Source organism: Pelophylax lessonae (genome assembly GCF_965119305.1).
Source record: "Pelophylax lessonae genome assembly, chromosome: 3".
NCBI lineage: Eukaryota > Metazoa > Chordata > Amphibia > Anura > Ranidae > Pelophylax > Pelophylax lessonae.
This window is the reverse complement of record NC_138770.1, coordinates 393,496,702-393,511,111: the sequence shown is the minus strand read 5'-3', so window position 1 is coordinate 393,511,111 and position 14,410 is coordinate 393,496,702. Positions and strand designations below refer to the sequence as shown.

At 43.4% G+C, this 14,410-nt stretch overlaps 1 protein-coding gene across 1 annotated transcript in view; it reads left to right on the top strand.

Annotated features, from left to right (window-relative positions):
- SEC63 (SEC63 homolog, protein translocation regulator) overlaps window positions 1–14,410 on the top strand; it is a 105,901-nt gene that overhangs the window by 50,346 nt on the left and 41,145 nt on the right. The window contains exons 12-14 of the mRNA XM_082249927.1: window positions 5,572–5,726; window positions 7,780–7,927; window positions 14,233–14,315. Coding sequence (XP_082106053.1) covers window positions 5,572–5,726; window positions 7,780–7,927; window positions 14,233–14,315 — 386 coding nt within the window. The remainder of the gene's footprint in view (window positions 1–5,571; window positions 5,727–7,779; window positions 7,928–14,232; window positions 14,316–14,410) is intronic.

The window sequence follows — 14,410 nt, the reverse complement described above, 5'->3', positions numbered from 1 at the left end:
AAGTTCAACAAGATTTGGGACAAATGGGTGCAGTGCCCTGATACGGCTCAGTAGTGAAGTAGGTAACTGCTTTATGCTGACCGTCCCTGTTAAACCAATATTGTTTGCTCGAGTGTTGGGCCGAAAGAAAGTAACTGACTACTGCCTTATTTTTTTTACTATGTCTGTTCTGTTTCTAAGTGTTAATCACTGTGAATATTTGTATTCTTGTACCCCTGTGTATTATGACTATGATCGAAGTTTCAATGCACGGTTTATTTTTGTATTGTACCAAAAGTTTCAATAAACCTCACTGTTTTGGAAAAAAAAAAAAAACACATCAGATCTCAAATGGGGAAAAATCTCATGCTGGATATCTGTACTGCTATGGACTGGGTAATGTGTTGGGAACGAAAGGATGCCATATTGTTTGATGGAAATTAAATTTATCAACCTACACACCGCTGAATTCAGACACTCCAAAAATTAAAGTGAAAAAATGATGCAGCAGGCTAGTCCATTTTGCTGAAATGGTATTGCAGCAACTCAAAATGGTGCTCAGTAGTTTGTGTGGTACCCACATGCTTGTATGCATGCCTGACAACGGCGGGCATGCTCCTAATGAGATGATGGATGGTGTCCTGGGGTATTTCCTCCCAGATCTTTACCAGGGCACCACTGAGATGCCACCTGGCGGCGTTGGATGGACAGAAATGTAATGTCCCAGCAGGCCTCAGCTCCTCGCTAGGTCAGCCGCGACATAGCCCCAGTGGACGGGGACTGGCCTGCAAGTTAAACGTCTCATGAGGGCGCATACGACTAGGCCATGCAGCCAGCTTGGCACCTCCCTTGGAAGGGGTGGGGCTGTGGAGGCAGTTGAATTTTTGATGGCAACTATGCTGCAATTATTGTGCAGGGCACCTACCACTTTTAGCGCTGCGGGACTATCAGTATACCCTGCCTGTGCGTCTGCGTCACAACGGGCGGCCCTTTTTTTGCCTCTATGGAGGGGCTCGGAGAGCGACCCCCCCCCCTTGTTTTTTGCTGGGTCCGGTACGTGGTTCATTCATGGACCCTGGGTCGGTGTCCCCCTTGCAGGATCGCAGTCAGCGGCCCTCCCCTGATTATTATTTTCGGGTGACCTTAGTATATAGTGTCCGCCGTGAATGCGAGCTACCCTACTGGTTCTGCGTCCACGCACCCTAAGTGCTCAAGACAGTGAGGATGTTTCCTCCTCTAGCCGTGCATGAAAAGGCGCTGGTGGATGCACTGATTGTGTCAAAGCGTGACATTTTAAACCTGGCAGAGATGCTGCATCGGAGGTGCCAGTCCCTTTTGGCACCACAGGTCCTCCACTGTGGCGGGGGTGTTCCCCTTTCTCGCTTACTTTGACAACAATGTCCCATAACAGTGGGGTTGTCCAAAACGCACTCTTGTAGTCCCTAAGCGTTTTGCGGTAACCTTATAAGGATTCCCTACTTAAAAAGTGGACGGTCCCACCTGTAGTGGTTTCCAGGTTCAATATAGCTATCTTAATTCTGGTTCAGGAGTCCTTGGCCTTTAAAGTTTCACAATGGCTGGTTCGGCTTAGGCCGGTATTTACTATTGCCCTAGTGTCACAAACTCTGACGAGTGGGCTAAACTTTTATGCCGGGACCTGTAGGGAAAACTGCTTCCTCCTGCCTTTTGCGGAGCTGGCAAATTAGTTGATCCAGGGGCTACAGTTTATCTGCGATGCCTCTTTGGATGCAGCTTCTTCGATTTTAGGCTGTGGTCCTACGGTGTCTTATCTGGCTGACAATGCTGGTCTGCTGACCAGACTTCTAAGAAGGCCTCTTCTGATCTCCCCTTTGTGGGGGATCGCCTGTTTGGGGATAAAAGTCCTTCAGGGCCTCCCCTGGAGGTTTCAAGAGGACCTGGTTTGGCAAGCCACGAGGGGCTCTTCCAGACCTGCGGACAGGGCTTCCTCTGTATGAAGGGGCGCCCTTAACCACATCTGGGGTGGGGGGACGTCTTTGCTGATTTCCGATCCGTGGACCTCTCTGGTACAGTTTAAGTGGGTCCACAAAGTAATTCGGTCCGGCTACAAGAACGAGTTTCGGTCTTTTCCTCCGGAAAGGTTCTTCCCTTCCAACCTGCACTTGTTCATAGATCACTTACGGGGTCACTTTGGGGCTGTGGAAAACTTGTCATTTCATGGGGTGATTGTTCCGGCTTTGGAATGTTTTCAGGGGTTTTACTCAAACCTGTTTACAGTTCCTTGGAAGGAAGGCAAGGCATGTCCAATTCTGGACCTCAAGGCACTAAACTGTTTGGTGCGGGTACAGAAGTTCCTAATGAAGTCCATTCGCACGGTAGTGGCTTCCCTACATCTGGGGGATTTTCTCACTTCTATCGACATCAAGGACGCCTACCTTCACATTCCAATATGTGGCTTCCTCCGCTTTGCCTTGGGCGGGGAGCATTATCAGTTTGTGGTGCTTAACTTTTGGTCTCACCTCTGCTCCTCGGGTCTTCACAAAGTTTTGGCCCCGGTGCTAGAATTGTTGCATCAGTGGGGGATCGCGGTACTGGGGTACCTGGACGTTCTTCTGCGAGCAGAGTCTCCAACTGCTCTGATGGACACCTTGGAGATTACGCTGTGATCTTTGAGGGAGTTCAGTTGGATTCTGAACCTTCAGTTGTCTGCTCTGGTTCCGTCCACAAAGCTGGACTATCTGGTGGATTTAGCCAGAGTGTTGCTTCCTCTGCAAAAACTCCAGTAATTGCAGGAGGCAATTCAGCTTCTGTTGTTCAACAATATTGCTCTGCATTCCCTGGATGTGGTTCAGGCAATCTGGGTGTACCTGGCAGCTACGGAGTCTTTTAGGAAGTCAGACTCACTATTTGTACTCACGGTTGGACCTTGAAAAGGGTTGGCCATTTCTGCTGCGACCATTTCCAGATGGATTAGACAAACAGTGATTCAGGCCCATTCAATTAGGGTTCAGGTTCCCCCTTTCTCTGTTAAGGCACAATCTACTTGAGTGCTTAGTGCCTCCTGGGCCTTCCATCATCAGTTTAAAAAAAGTGGATGCGTTGGCATCTGCGGATGCTTCTTTTGGCGCAAGTATTTGCAGGCTGCTGTTTAGAAGACCTGGTCCTCTTTGAGGGTGTATTGTTTTTTCAGGTGAGCTCCATATTTTTTAGGTTGAGCTCCATGTTACCTGATTGGCTATGGTTAGCTAGCCTTGGGAATCTTTTTTTGCTTTTTTTACCAACCCTCATGTTTAACACTGCTTTGAGATGTACCAATGGTTAGGAAGAATCAGGAGCCGTGTCCGTCAATGAACGAAAGAGAAAATGTGATTTTTGACTTAACAGTAAAATCCAATTCTCTGATGTTCATTGAGGGACACAGCACTCACCCCTCTGTGGAGTTGGCTTTCTTCTGACACTGCTTGTAAAAAAACTGAGTGCCTATAGCGGAGTGTGAGTGTATACCCCCTGGGACTGCCCATAGGCGTAGTAAAGCTTTTTCCTGCCTAGTGTCCTACTCCTGTAGGGGGCAGTATAACCCAATTGTTAAGAAGACTCAGGCGCTGTGTCCGTTAATGAACATCAGAGAAATGAATTTTATGGTAAGTCAAAAATCCAATTTTTCGGTCGCTATGTTTCATCTGCTAAAATTTAGGTGCATCCTTAGTGAATACAATAACTTTTTATTTTATATTTTTTTCAGCTTACATTCCTTTTGCTTTGATGGCTGCCTTAGTTTTCTTTTTAACCACTTGCCGACTGCCTAACGCCGATCTACGTCGGCAGTCAGCCCCTCACAGGCAAAGTGACGTAGGGCTACGTCACTAGCTTGTGAGGGTCTAGGGAGCGAGCGCCCCCGGAGGCGCGCTCCCGCGTGGTCACGGACCCCCCCCCCCCCCCCCGCGCGTGTTTGTCACTCTGCGATCGGCGGGGGAGAGGGAGAAAGTCAGGCGGCTTGTGTAAACAAGCTGCCTGTCATTCTCCCCTCTATATGAAGGATGATCATACGGTTCTACTATGTAGAACCGTTGATCACTCTTCATACATCTGAAGCCACAGCCAATCACAGTAGAAAGCACGCCCCTAGGGACACACACAGCCCCTCCCTTTCAAAAAAGTTAACCCCTTCACTGCCAGTGTATTTTTACAGTAACAGTGCATATGTATAGCACTGATTACTGTAGAAATGTCACTGGTAACCCCAAAAGTGTCAAAAATGTCAGTCAAGGGTCCGATCTGTCCGCCGCAATGTCGCAGTACCGCAAAAAAAAAATCGCAGATCGCCGCCATTACGCGTTAAAAAAAAAACAACAAAAATGACAAATCTTTCCCTTTGTTAGTAAACGCGATAACTTTTGCGCAAACCAATCAAAATACGCTTTTGGCGATTCTTTTTTTTTTTTTTTTTTTTTTTTTTTTTTTTTTTACCAAACATAGGTAGCATAAAACAAATTGTTCGAAAATGTTAAAAAAAAATTGATTTTTACATTTTTTTGGGGGGGAATTTCATATAAAAAAAAAAGTGAAAAATATTGCTATTTTTGCAAAATTTACGCTCTTTTTTTGTTTATAGCGCGTGATCAAAAAATCGCACAGGTGATCAAATACCACCAAAAGAAAGCTCTGTTTGTGGGAAAAAAGGACGCCAAATTCGTTTAGATACAGCGTCGCATGACCGCGCAATTGTCCGTTAAAGTCACGCAGTGCCGAATCGCAAAATACCCCCTGGTCAGGAAGGGGGTAAAATCTTCCGGGGCTTAAGTGGTTAAAGCAAAACCTTAGGGTTAGAACACCTATTAGGTTTGCATTGTTGCCCTTTGCCCTTGTTAGGGAGATTCACCCTTTTCTTGTCCTTTTTACCGTTATCATTGAAAGTAAAAGAAAATCCCAAATTTTGGTTTGTCCCCAGAAAAGTAGTAGAGGGGAAATCTTCCAATAGGTACAATAGTTCTGGTGACCTGGGGTCCTCAAGGGATTCCCTTAAATTACAGGGATTTTCTCACTTCCTGTTTTGGCTAGGGGACAAGAAGTGACGGTAAATCTTCCCCCAATGGAACACAGATGGTAAAAAAAAAAAACTGACAGCGATTATAACCCTCCCTTATTTTATCCAATGAAAAAAAAAAAGTTTTGCCTTTTAGTTCTTCTTGAAAAACATTCTTTCAAGTACAGAAAATACCAGTTGATCCTGCCAGTAATGCAATGTCCAGGCCACTTCCTGTTATCTGTACAATAAAATATCTTCCTCCTTTTGCGATCTTCTGTAAACCACCAATTGCCTTGACCCCCCCCCCCAACCACCCTTCCTATCATTGGATGGGTGTTAAGATATATGAATATGATATCCAGATCTGTAGAGCAGCCTAAGGAGACAACCATGGCTGCCTCCATAGTTGGGAATTGTGTTATTTTGGGACTTTACAGTTGAAAATAAAGCAAAGGCGCTTAAAAAATGAAAACTAAGACACCCGCCTCACCAAGGACTAGTAAGCTGCAGTATGTTACATTTATAGATTGGGGTTTGGATTCACATTAGGCTTGTAAATGCATAAAAATAAATTGCTTTTTATTTAGAGCGGGAGCTGAGACCACCTTCATTGGCCTCTCTGGAGAACTGTATGAAGCTCTGCCAGATGACTGTTCAGGGCCTCCAACAATTCAAATCCCCATTCTTACAGTTACCGTTTATAGAAGAGGATCATCTGAGACGAGTATTTAACCACAAAAAGGTGTGTGACCTAGGTTGTTGTATTATTGTGGTCTATTGTTGGTTATTGTCCTGATTTTATTTTTTTGCATTATAGCCAGACAGGTTGCAAGCATTTTTTATATGGTCATTTACTTGAGCAGATCTCTTTTATTCCATTGCATTTACACACACACACACACACACACGCCCTTTTTATGAAGTCTATTTTCTTTGTTTCCCCTGCTCCTTATAATAGGGTAAATTACATAACAGTAACCCAACAAAATATATACCAAGTACCTAGCTTTTTAGATGTTTTACAAAATGTACAAACACACCCTTGCATATATATTTTTTTTTACACAGCCCCAATTCCAAAAAAAGTTGGAACGCTTGTGTCTTGAGAATGTGTACCACTTTAAAGGATAAGTTATTTTAAAATAAAAAATGTGTGCAGATTTTTTGAGGGTCAATGTGCTTTTACTATTTTTTATTTGTAGGAGCCTGGAAGGCAGGAAGGCATTGCATTGTCATGCAGGACTCTTAACATACTGTCAGTGTAAGCTGTCTGCCCATACCCCACGTACAGGCAGGCAGTTTTACACTGATAGGAAGAATCAGTGGACTACCAGAGTGCTGAACAGTGCCCTGGTAGTTCATTAAGAACAACAAGCTGACGGCTGCAAAAGCTGTTAGTACTTGTAGTTTTCACATTCACAGAATGGCCCTCTTCCAACTTATTGAGAAATTGTTGCTGCCATCAATTTTAAAATTTCCTTATTTTTTGCTTAAAATGGTCCATTTCCTCAGTTTAACCACTTAAGCCCCGGAAGATTTTACCCCCTTCCTGACCAGGGGGTTTTTTGCGATTCAGCACTGCGTGAATTTAACGGAAAATTGCGTGGTCGTGCGACGCTATACCTAAACGAATTTGGCGTCCTTTTTTTCCCACAAACAGAGCTTTCTTTTGGTGTTATTTGATCACCTGTGCGATTTTTTTTTTTTTTTGTTTTTTTTTTTTTGACCATGCACTATAAACAAAAAAAGAGCGTCAATTTTGCAAAAACAACCATATTTTTCACATTTTTTTATATGAAATTCCCCCCCCCAAAAAATGTAAAAATCTAATTTTTTTTTAACATTTTCGGCCAATTTGTTTTATGCTACATATGTTTGGTAAAAAAATTGCAAAAAGCGTATTTTGATTGGTTTGCGCAAAAGTTATCGCGTTTACTAACAAAGGGAAAGATTTTTGTAATTTTTGTTGTTTTTTTTTTTTTTTTTAACGCGTAATGGAGGCGATCTGCGAATTTTTTTTTTTTTTTTGCGGTACTGCGACATTGCGGCGGACAGATCGGACCCTTGACTGACATTTTTGACACTTTTTGGGTTACCAGTGACATTTCTACAGTAATCAGTGCTATAAATATGCACTGTTACTGTAAAATTACACTGGCAGTGAAGGGGTTAACTTTTTTTGAGAGGGAGGGGCTATGTGTGTCCCTAGGGGCATGATTCTAACTGTGATTGGCTGTGGCTTGAGATGTATGAACAGTGATCAACGGTTCTACATAGACCGGGGAGAATGACAGACTTGTTTACATTAGCCGCCTGACTTTCTCCCTCTCTACCGACGATCGTGTCCGCCGGTCACACGCGTGGGGGGGTCCGTGACCGCGCGGGAGCGCGCCTCCGGCGGCGCGCGCACTCGCTCGCTCCTGAGACCCTCACAGGCTAGCGATGTAGACCTACGTCGCTCTGCCTGTGAGGGGCTGACTGCCGCAGTAAATATACTGTGAGCAGTCGGCAAGTGGTTAAACATTGGATATTTTTTTAGGTTTTCTATTGTAAAATAGGAGTTTGAGATTTGCAAATCATTGCTTTCAGTTTTTATTTAGATTTTACACAGCGTCCCAACTTTTTTGGAATTTGAGTTGTAGTAAGAGATAATATTGTGAATAAATGATCAAACTTGCATATTGGCGCTCTGTAAGAGTCAAACTTGTATGCTTATTATGTACATTTTACTGAATTCAAGGTCAAGTTGTTTTCTTATGATTTATTTTTCTATACTCCTTATTCCTTTCTAACAGTTTAAAGTTAAGACGATTCGTGACCTAGTTAGCATGAAGGAGTCAGATCGTCGCCTGCTTTTGAGCTTTCTGGAGGACAGCAGCTATGAGGAGCTAGTAGCAGTTCTTGGCAGCATTCCACACATCACAATGGAGATAAAGCCTCAGGGTATGTGCAAAATTCATTATTTTAGTTCTGCTCTTTAGTTCCTTGCTTTGCACTCTTTATGAATTGTCAGGCATTGTGTATCCATTTCTGTTGTATTCAAAACAACCCAGGAGACAGAGCAGTTTGGGAGCCAGTGTGGAAAGGCCTGTGGATAGCATTGTTATCCGTGGTGGAGAAGAGTGCTTCTTATAGTGCAGTGATGGCGAACCTTTTCGAGCCCGAGTGCCCAAACTGCAACACAAAACCAGCTTATCTATTTCAAAGTGCCAGTGGGTTAATATTGGGGGGGGGGGGTGGGAAGGTGATATATCACCTCCTAGCCACCTGTCAACTGCCTTCTGAATATTGATCCACCACAGATTGCTTCTCAGAGGGACAGCAAGGGCTGCTGCATATGCAAATGCACCCAAATCCAGCTGCTCACCTCTGCACCCCAAAACCCCACTCTTAGCTTACTTCTACATGACCTCCTCTGCTCCACTATTGCACCCCCACAAAGCTGCTGACCTCTTTACACTGCCTCTTTGCCTACCTTTGCACTCCATCCTACTGCTCACCTTTGCACTCTGAATAGTTAACCCCCCTCCCGCTGACCTAGTATTACAGAAACCTGAATGTTTTTTACCTTATGTAACATCCAGCATTGTAGTGACAAGCAGGACTCTCAAGCCTGCTTCTGTTTGTTTGCATCCACTTCTCTGTCACCATGCAGGAGATAAAGGAGGGTGGGAACTGGGGGAGGGCGGGATTTGCATATGAATGCCGTGCTATTTATATATAAATAGTGCTGTTTACATGGGAATGTCATACTATTTACACATGAATACTTTCCTATTTTTTTATGAATCACACTGTAGCAGCACTGGGCAGAAATAGTGAAGGGCTCAGGGACGGGAGGAAAATTATAGGACGCTGAACTGTGTCTCTCCTTCCAGCAGCTGAAAGCTGGCAGGAGAGAGAGGAGAAGAAGCTGGCCTTCAGCTGCTGGAAGGAGAGACACAGTGCAGCGTCCTGTAATTTTCCTTCCATCCTGCTACACTATTCCCCCTGTATACTCCCGTCGCTGGTCCTTAGCAGAGTATCTAATAAGTGGGGAGGGCAATTGCTGAGACCATAAACAAACAGCGGCCGGCTGAAGGTGAGACCAGCCTATTGGAATCTTACCTGACTCCATTGTCGATGTGACTTCATCGAACCTGGCAGCACCGCCTTGTTTCCACCACGCCCATCCCAGATACATCATTCCCTGGCCCCAGAGCCATATGAGAGATGTAGTTCTATGGGAGGGGGAGTGCGGTGTGGAGGAAATACACCTCGTATAGGATGTCCGATCAGTGTGCGCTGCTCTTCCTCGCGTGCCAACAGAGAGGGCTCTGCGTGCCAGCTGTGGCACGCGTGCCATAGGTTCGCCACCACTGTTATAGTGCATGGATGAGAGGATGTGGCAAAGATCAGCTGCCCTATGTGTCCACTGATCTGCACTTGTGCAGCTCAGTGTGCATGACCGGAGGGAGGAAGTATTTATGATAGAGACTAATAGCCTCTCTTCTGTCATAAAAACCATGTCTGTTAACACTTAAAGCCCCTTTTTTTTTTTTTTTTTTAATACCACTTTAAGGCTTTTCTTTTACTTTTCCCATTCTATCTTACACCAGTGTAAATAGATAGAAATAGCTAAAGTGCTAAAAAATAAATTAAATAAACACCAGAATGGCACAGCTGCACTCAAAAAGCAAAAGAATACAATTGCTCAAAAGCCATTTAACCTAATATTGTTGCGCTGTGCATACTAATACTACCAAGTTGTGCAAAACAATAAATGTGTCAATATGTAGACAATAAGTATCAAATATTTTTCTTATAATTATGATCACCAAAAACTGAGTGGTAAAGACAATGGAGTCCACATATAGTAAATTGTCCATAAATGTATACATTCAATGTGAAAACAAATTAATGTTCTTTGTATCCTTTAAAGCAATGGTGTGTGACCAGTGTACCCACCACTGCTATTCATACCGCCTCTTACCAGATTGCTACATCCTAAATTATAGTGCATCCGGAAAGTATTCACATCACTTAACTTTTTCCACATTTTGTTATGTTATAGCCTTATTCCAAAATGGATTAAATTCATGATTTTCCTCAAAATTCTATAAACCATACCCCATAATGACAACTTGAAAGGAGCTTGTTAAAATCGTTGCAATTTTTTTAAAAATAAAAAAGGAGAAAAATTCCATATACATAAGTATTCACAGCCTTTGCTCAATACTTTGTTGAAGCACCTTTTACAGCCTCAAGTGTTTTTGAGTATTACTGGCACACCTATTTTTGTGAAGTTTCTCCCATTCTTCTTTGCAGGGCCCCTCAAGCTCCATCAGGTTGGATGAGGAGCATTGGTGCACAGCCATTTTCAGATCTCTCTAGACATGTTCAGTCGGGTTCAAGTCCTGGCCTCTGGGTGGGCCCCTCAAGGACATTCACAGAGTTGTCCCGTAGCCACTCCTTTGTTATCTTGGTTGTGTGCTTAGGGTCTTTTTCCTGTTGGGAGGCTGAACCTTCGCCCCAGTTCTAGGTCCAGAGCGCTCTGGAGCAGGTTATTCATCAAGAATGTCTGTGTACATTGCTGCATTCATCTTTCCCTCAATCCTGACTAGTTTCCCAGTTCCTGCCGCTGAAAAACATCCCCGTAGCAAGATTCTGCCACCACCATGCTTTAACTGTAAGGATCGTATTGGCCAGGGGATGAGCGGTGCCTGGTTTGCTCCAGACATGACACTTGCCATTCAGGCCAAAGAGCTAAAGCTTTGTTTCATCAGACTAGAGAATTTCGTTTCTCATGGTCTAAGAGGCCTTCAGGTTCCTTTTTAGCAAACTCCTGGTGGCCTGTCATGTGCCTTTTTACGGAGTTGCTTCCGTCTTGCCACTCTACTATACAGGCCTGATTGGTGGAATGCAGCAGAGATTGTTGTTCTTCTGGAAGGTTCTCCTTTCTCCACAGAAAAACGCTGGAGCTCTGTCAGAGCATCGGGTTCTTGGTCATCTCCACTACTAAGACCCTTCTCCCCTGATCACTCAGTTTGGTCAGATGGCCCTCTCTAGGAAGAGTCCTGGTGGTTCCAAACTTCTTCCGTTTACAAATGATGGAGTCCACTGTGCTCATTGGGACCTGCTGCAGAAATGTTTCTGTATCCTTCCCTAGATCTGTGCCTCAATGCAATCCTCTCTCGTAGGTGTACAGACAAATCCTTGGACATCATGGCTTGGTTTGTGCTCTGTTACTTGTGGGACCTCATATAGACAGGTGTGTGCCTTTCCAAGTCATGCCCAATCAACCAAATTTAACATATGGTGGACTCCAAACTAGTTGTAAAAACATCTCAAGGATGATCAGTGGAAACAGGATGTACTTGTGCTCAATTTTAAGTGTCATGGCGAAGGCTGTGTATACTTATGTACATGGGATTTTTTATTTTTAATACATTTGCAAAGATTTCAAACAAACTTCTTTCACATTGTCATTGTGGAGTATTGTTTGTAGAATTTTGAGGAAAATAATGAATTTAATCCATTTTGGAATAAGACTGTAACATACCAAAATGTGCAAAAAGTAAAGCAATGGGACTACTTCCCAGCTGCACTTTAGGTGGTCTAACAAAGGATGAGGTTGCATAAATCTCGCCTCATGGATCTGTATGTGTATGGAACACATGCCATATCCCGATGTTATAAGACTCCAAATAGTGTGAACCTGTCAGGTGTTTATTAAAATTCGACTAAAGAAAACTACTTGCAAAACTCCAATGTACGTGCGCATAATCTTTAAAAGCGCCACTGGTGCCGGCTCCAGACGAGCCTGGGTGATGTGATCACAAACCCCGTCTTGACCTGATGGAGGCACCAGTCACCTGGACTGGAAATGACTGGACATCTCTCCCTAACGGGTACACAGACCATAATAAACACCAAAAATCTTCCACACTAGTAAGTTTGATTTAATTGCTGCATATCTCCACATTGTCTCTGTACTTCCTCTTCTTTCCGGCAATCCTAAAAAAAATAACAAGAGGAAAGATTTTCCTTACTTCAAGTGAAAGTTCTCCGAAATGTGGACAGTGAGATGAGTCTCTTGCAGACAGATGATCATGGAAGGATCCCTAGCTAGGGCATGGAAAAATGCTTTTCGATTTAACCACTTGCCGTCGGCGTACTGTCTATTTACGTTGGCAAGCTGGCTCTCCCAGGCAAAATCACGTTAATCGACGTCATCTGCCTGAGTGGAGCTAGGGGGCAAGCGCGCACCACCACCAACTTGCTCCCGCCCCCGATTGTCCGCGGGGAAGCTGGCACGTTTGTCAGGCGGCTCCTATTGCCATCTGACACTCTTGATCTCTCCCCGCTGAGAGAAAAGGACAGACGGCTGATGTAAACACAGCCGTCTGTCCTTCTGCCTGCAATGATTACAGAGCCCATGTGATTCTGCTATATAGGATCGCATGTCTCTGTGATCATTTCAAAAGCCCAACCCCCCAACAGTTAGAATCACTCCCCTAGGCTTACTTTTAACCCCTTGATCACCCAGATTGTTAACCCCTTCCCTGCCAGTGTCATTATTACAGTAACCGTGCATATTTTTAGCACTGATTACTGTAGTAATGTCACTGGTACTCCCAAAAGTGTCAAAAATGTCAGTCAGGGGTCCGATCTGTCCGCTGCAATGTTGCAGTCCCGTAAAAAATCGCAGATCGCCGCCATTACTAGTTAAAAAAAAAAACAATAAAAATGACATTCTTTCCCATAGTTAGTAGACACAATAACTTTTGCGCAAACCAATCAAAAAACGCTTATTGCGACTTTTTTTTTTTTTTTTTTTTTTTTACCAAACCTATGTAGCAGAAAACAAGTTGGCCTGAAATGTTAAAAAAAATTTGATTTTTAATTTTCCTTTTTGGGAATGTCTTATAAAAGAATGTGAAAAATATATATATATTTTTTTTTCAAAATTGTCGCTCTTTTTTTGTTTATAACGCAAAAAATAAAAAATGCACAGGTGATCAAATACCACCAAACAAATCTCTATTTGTGGGAAAAAAAGGGCGTCTATTTTATTTGGGTACAATGTCGCACGACCCCGCAATTGTCTGTTAAAATAACAGTGCCAAATCGCAAAATAGGGCCTGGTCATTAAGCAGGAAAATCTTCTGGTCCAGAAGTGGTTAAGAAATAGCTGAGTGATCATATGACCACTGATCAGTCAGCTCTGTCTGAATTCACACCTGAGAAAAACGTATCCCTGGTAATTTTTAGGCATTTTTTTTTTTTCCAGCTGTTTTTGCATGTGTCAAGCTTTTATACATTTTTTTTTCTTTCTTTCCTGGGCTTTAGGGGAGGAGAGCAGTTCTAAAGGAGTAAAGGAATTTTTCAGGCATAAAAATACACGTGAAACCGATGTATTGCACCTTTAGAAGCATTCCCATTGAAGTCTACAGGGTAAAAAGAATGCCTGAATACCCTTAAAGAAAGGAAAAAAAAAAAAACAAGCTCATGTACTTTTTTGAGCGCAGGGGGACGGAGTGTACAAGTGTGATCAGGCACATTTGGAAAGAATAGGATTCCGTGTAGTAAGGCGTAGTGTGACAGGAAACAAGCAGGAAAAATCTTCGATATGGATGAGGGCTCAGTGTGTTAGCAGCCAAGAGCAGTGGATGTTACTCACTGCCCCCCCCCCCCCCCCAGCTCTTCTCCTCCGGTGCTCACTGGAGCTCCAGACTAGGGAAGGGGCTGGCGTCACTGGCTCAGACTCTGAGCTGTACCCTGAAAGGCAGAGCCAGCTGTCAATCAGGCAGGTAAAGCGATCCCAACTATATTGTCAATCTTGCCTTCCTGAACTTGGTACAGCTCTGACCCGGTCAAGTGATGGCAGGCAATAGCCATCAGCTCACTGGGTAACAGGAGAACATTAGTACATGTTTTCCTTTTTGTTTAGGAGAAATATAGGCTCAAAAAAAGATTTAGTCATACTTCCATTTTAGCTAAAAGCCCTGAACAGCCAATGTAGATAGAATCGTGGCCCAGCATAATCATTTTATTCTTTTTAGACTGGTTCTACTGGATAAAATAGTCATTTGCATACACTCCTGTATATTTCTATTTGTAGATAGGTGTACCTGTATAATGTTCCTATTGTCTGCTTACTATTAAAACACTGTTTTGGCCTCTTTGACTTGGGTAACACTGGATAAAGTTTAGTTGTGTGAATAAGCGAGAAAAATGTACTAGCCATTCATTTCTTTCTTTCACAGTGCTAGATGATGAAGATAGTAACAACATTACTGTGGGTTCACTTGTTACGGTCCTTGTAACACTTAGAAGACAAACAATGGCGGTAAGCAATCCAGTGCTTTACATTTCTTTGTGTTTAAAATGTTAACTTTAAACTTTAGATGAACCATTCTGTCATTGACTGTTTTTGCAGCCTTT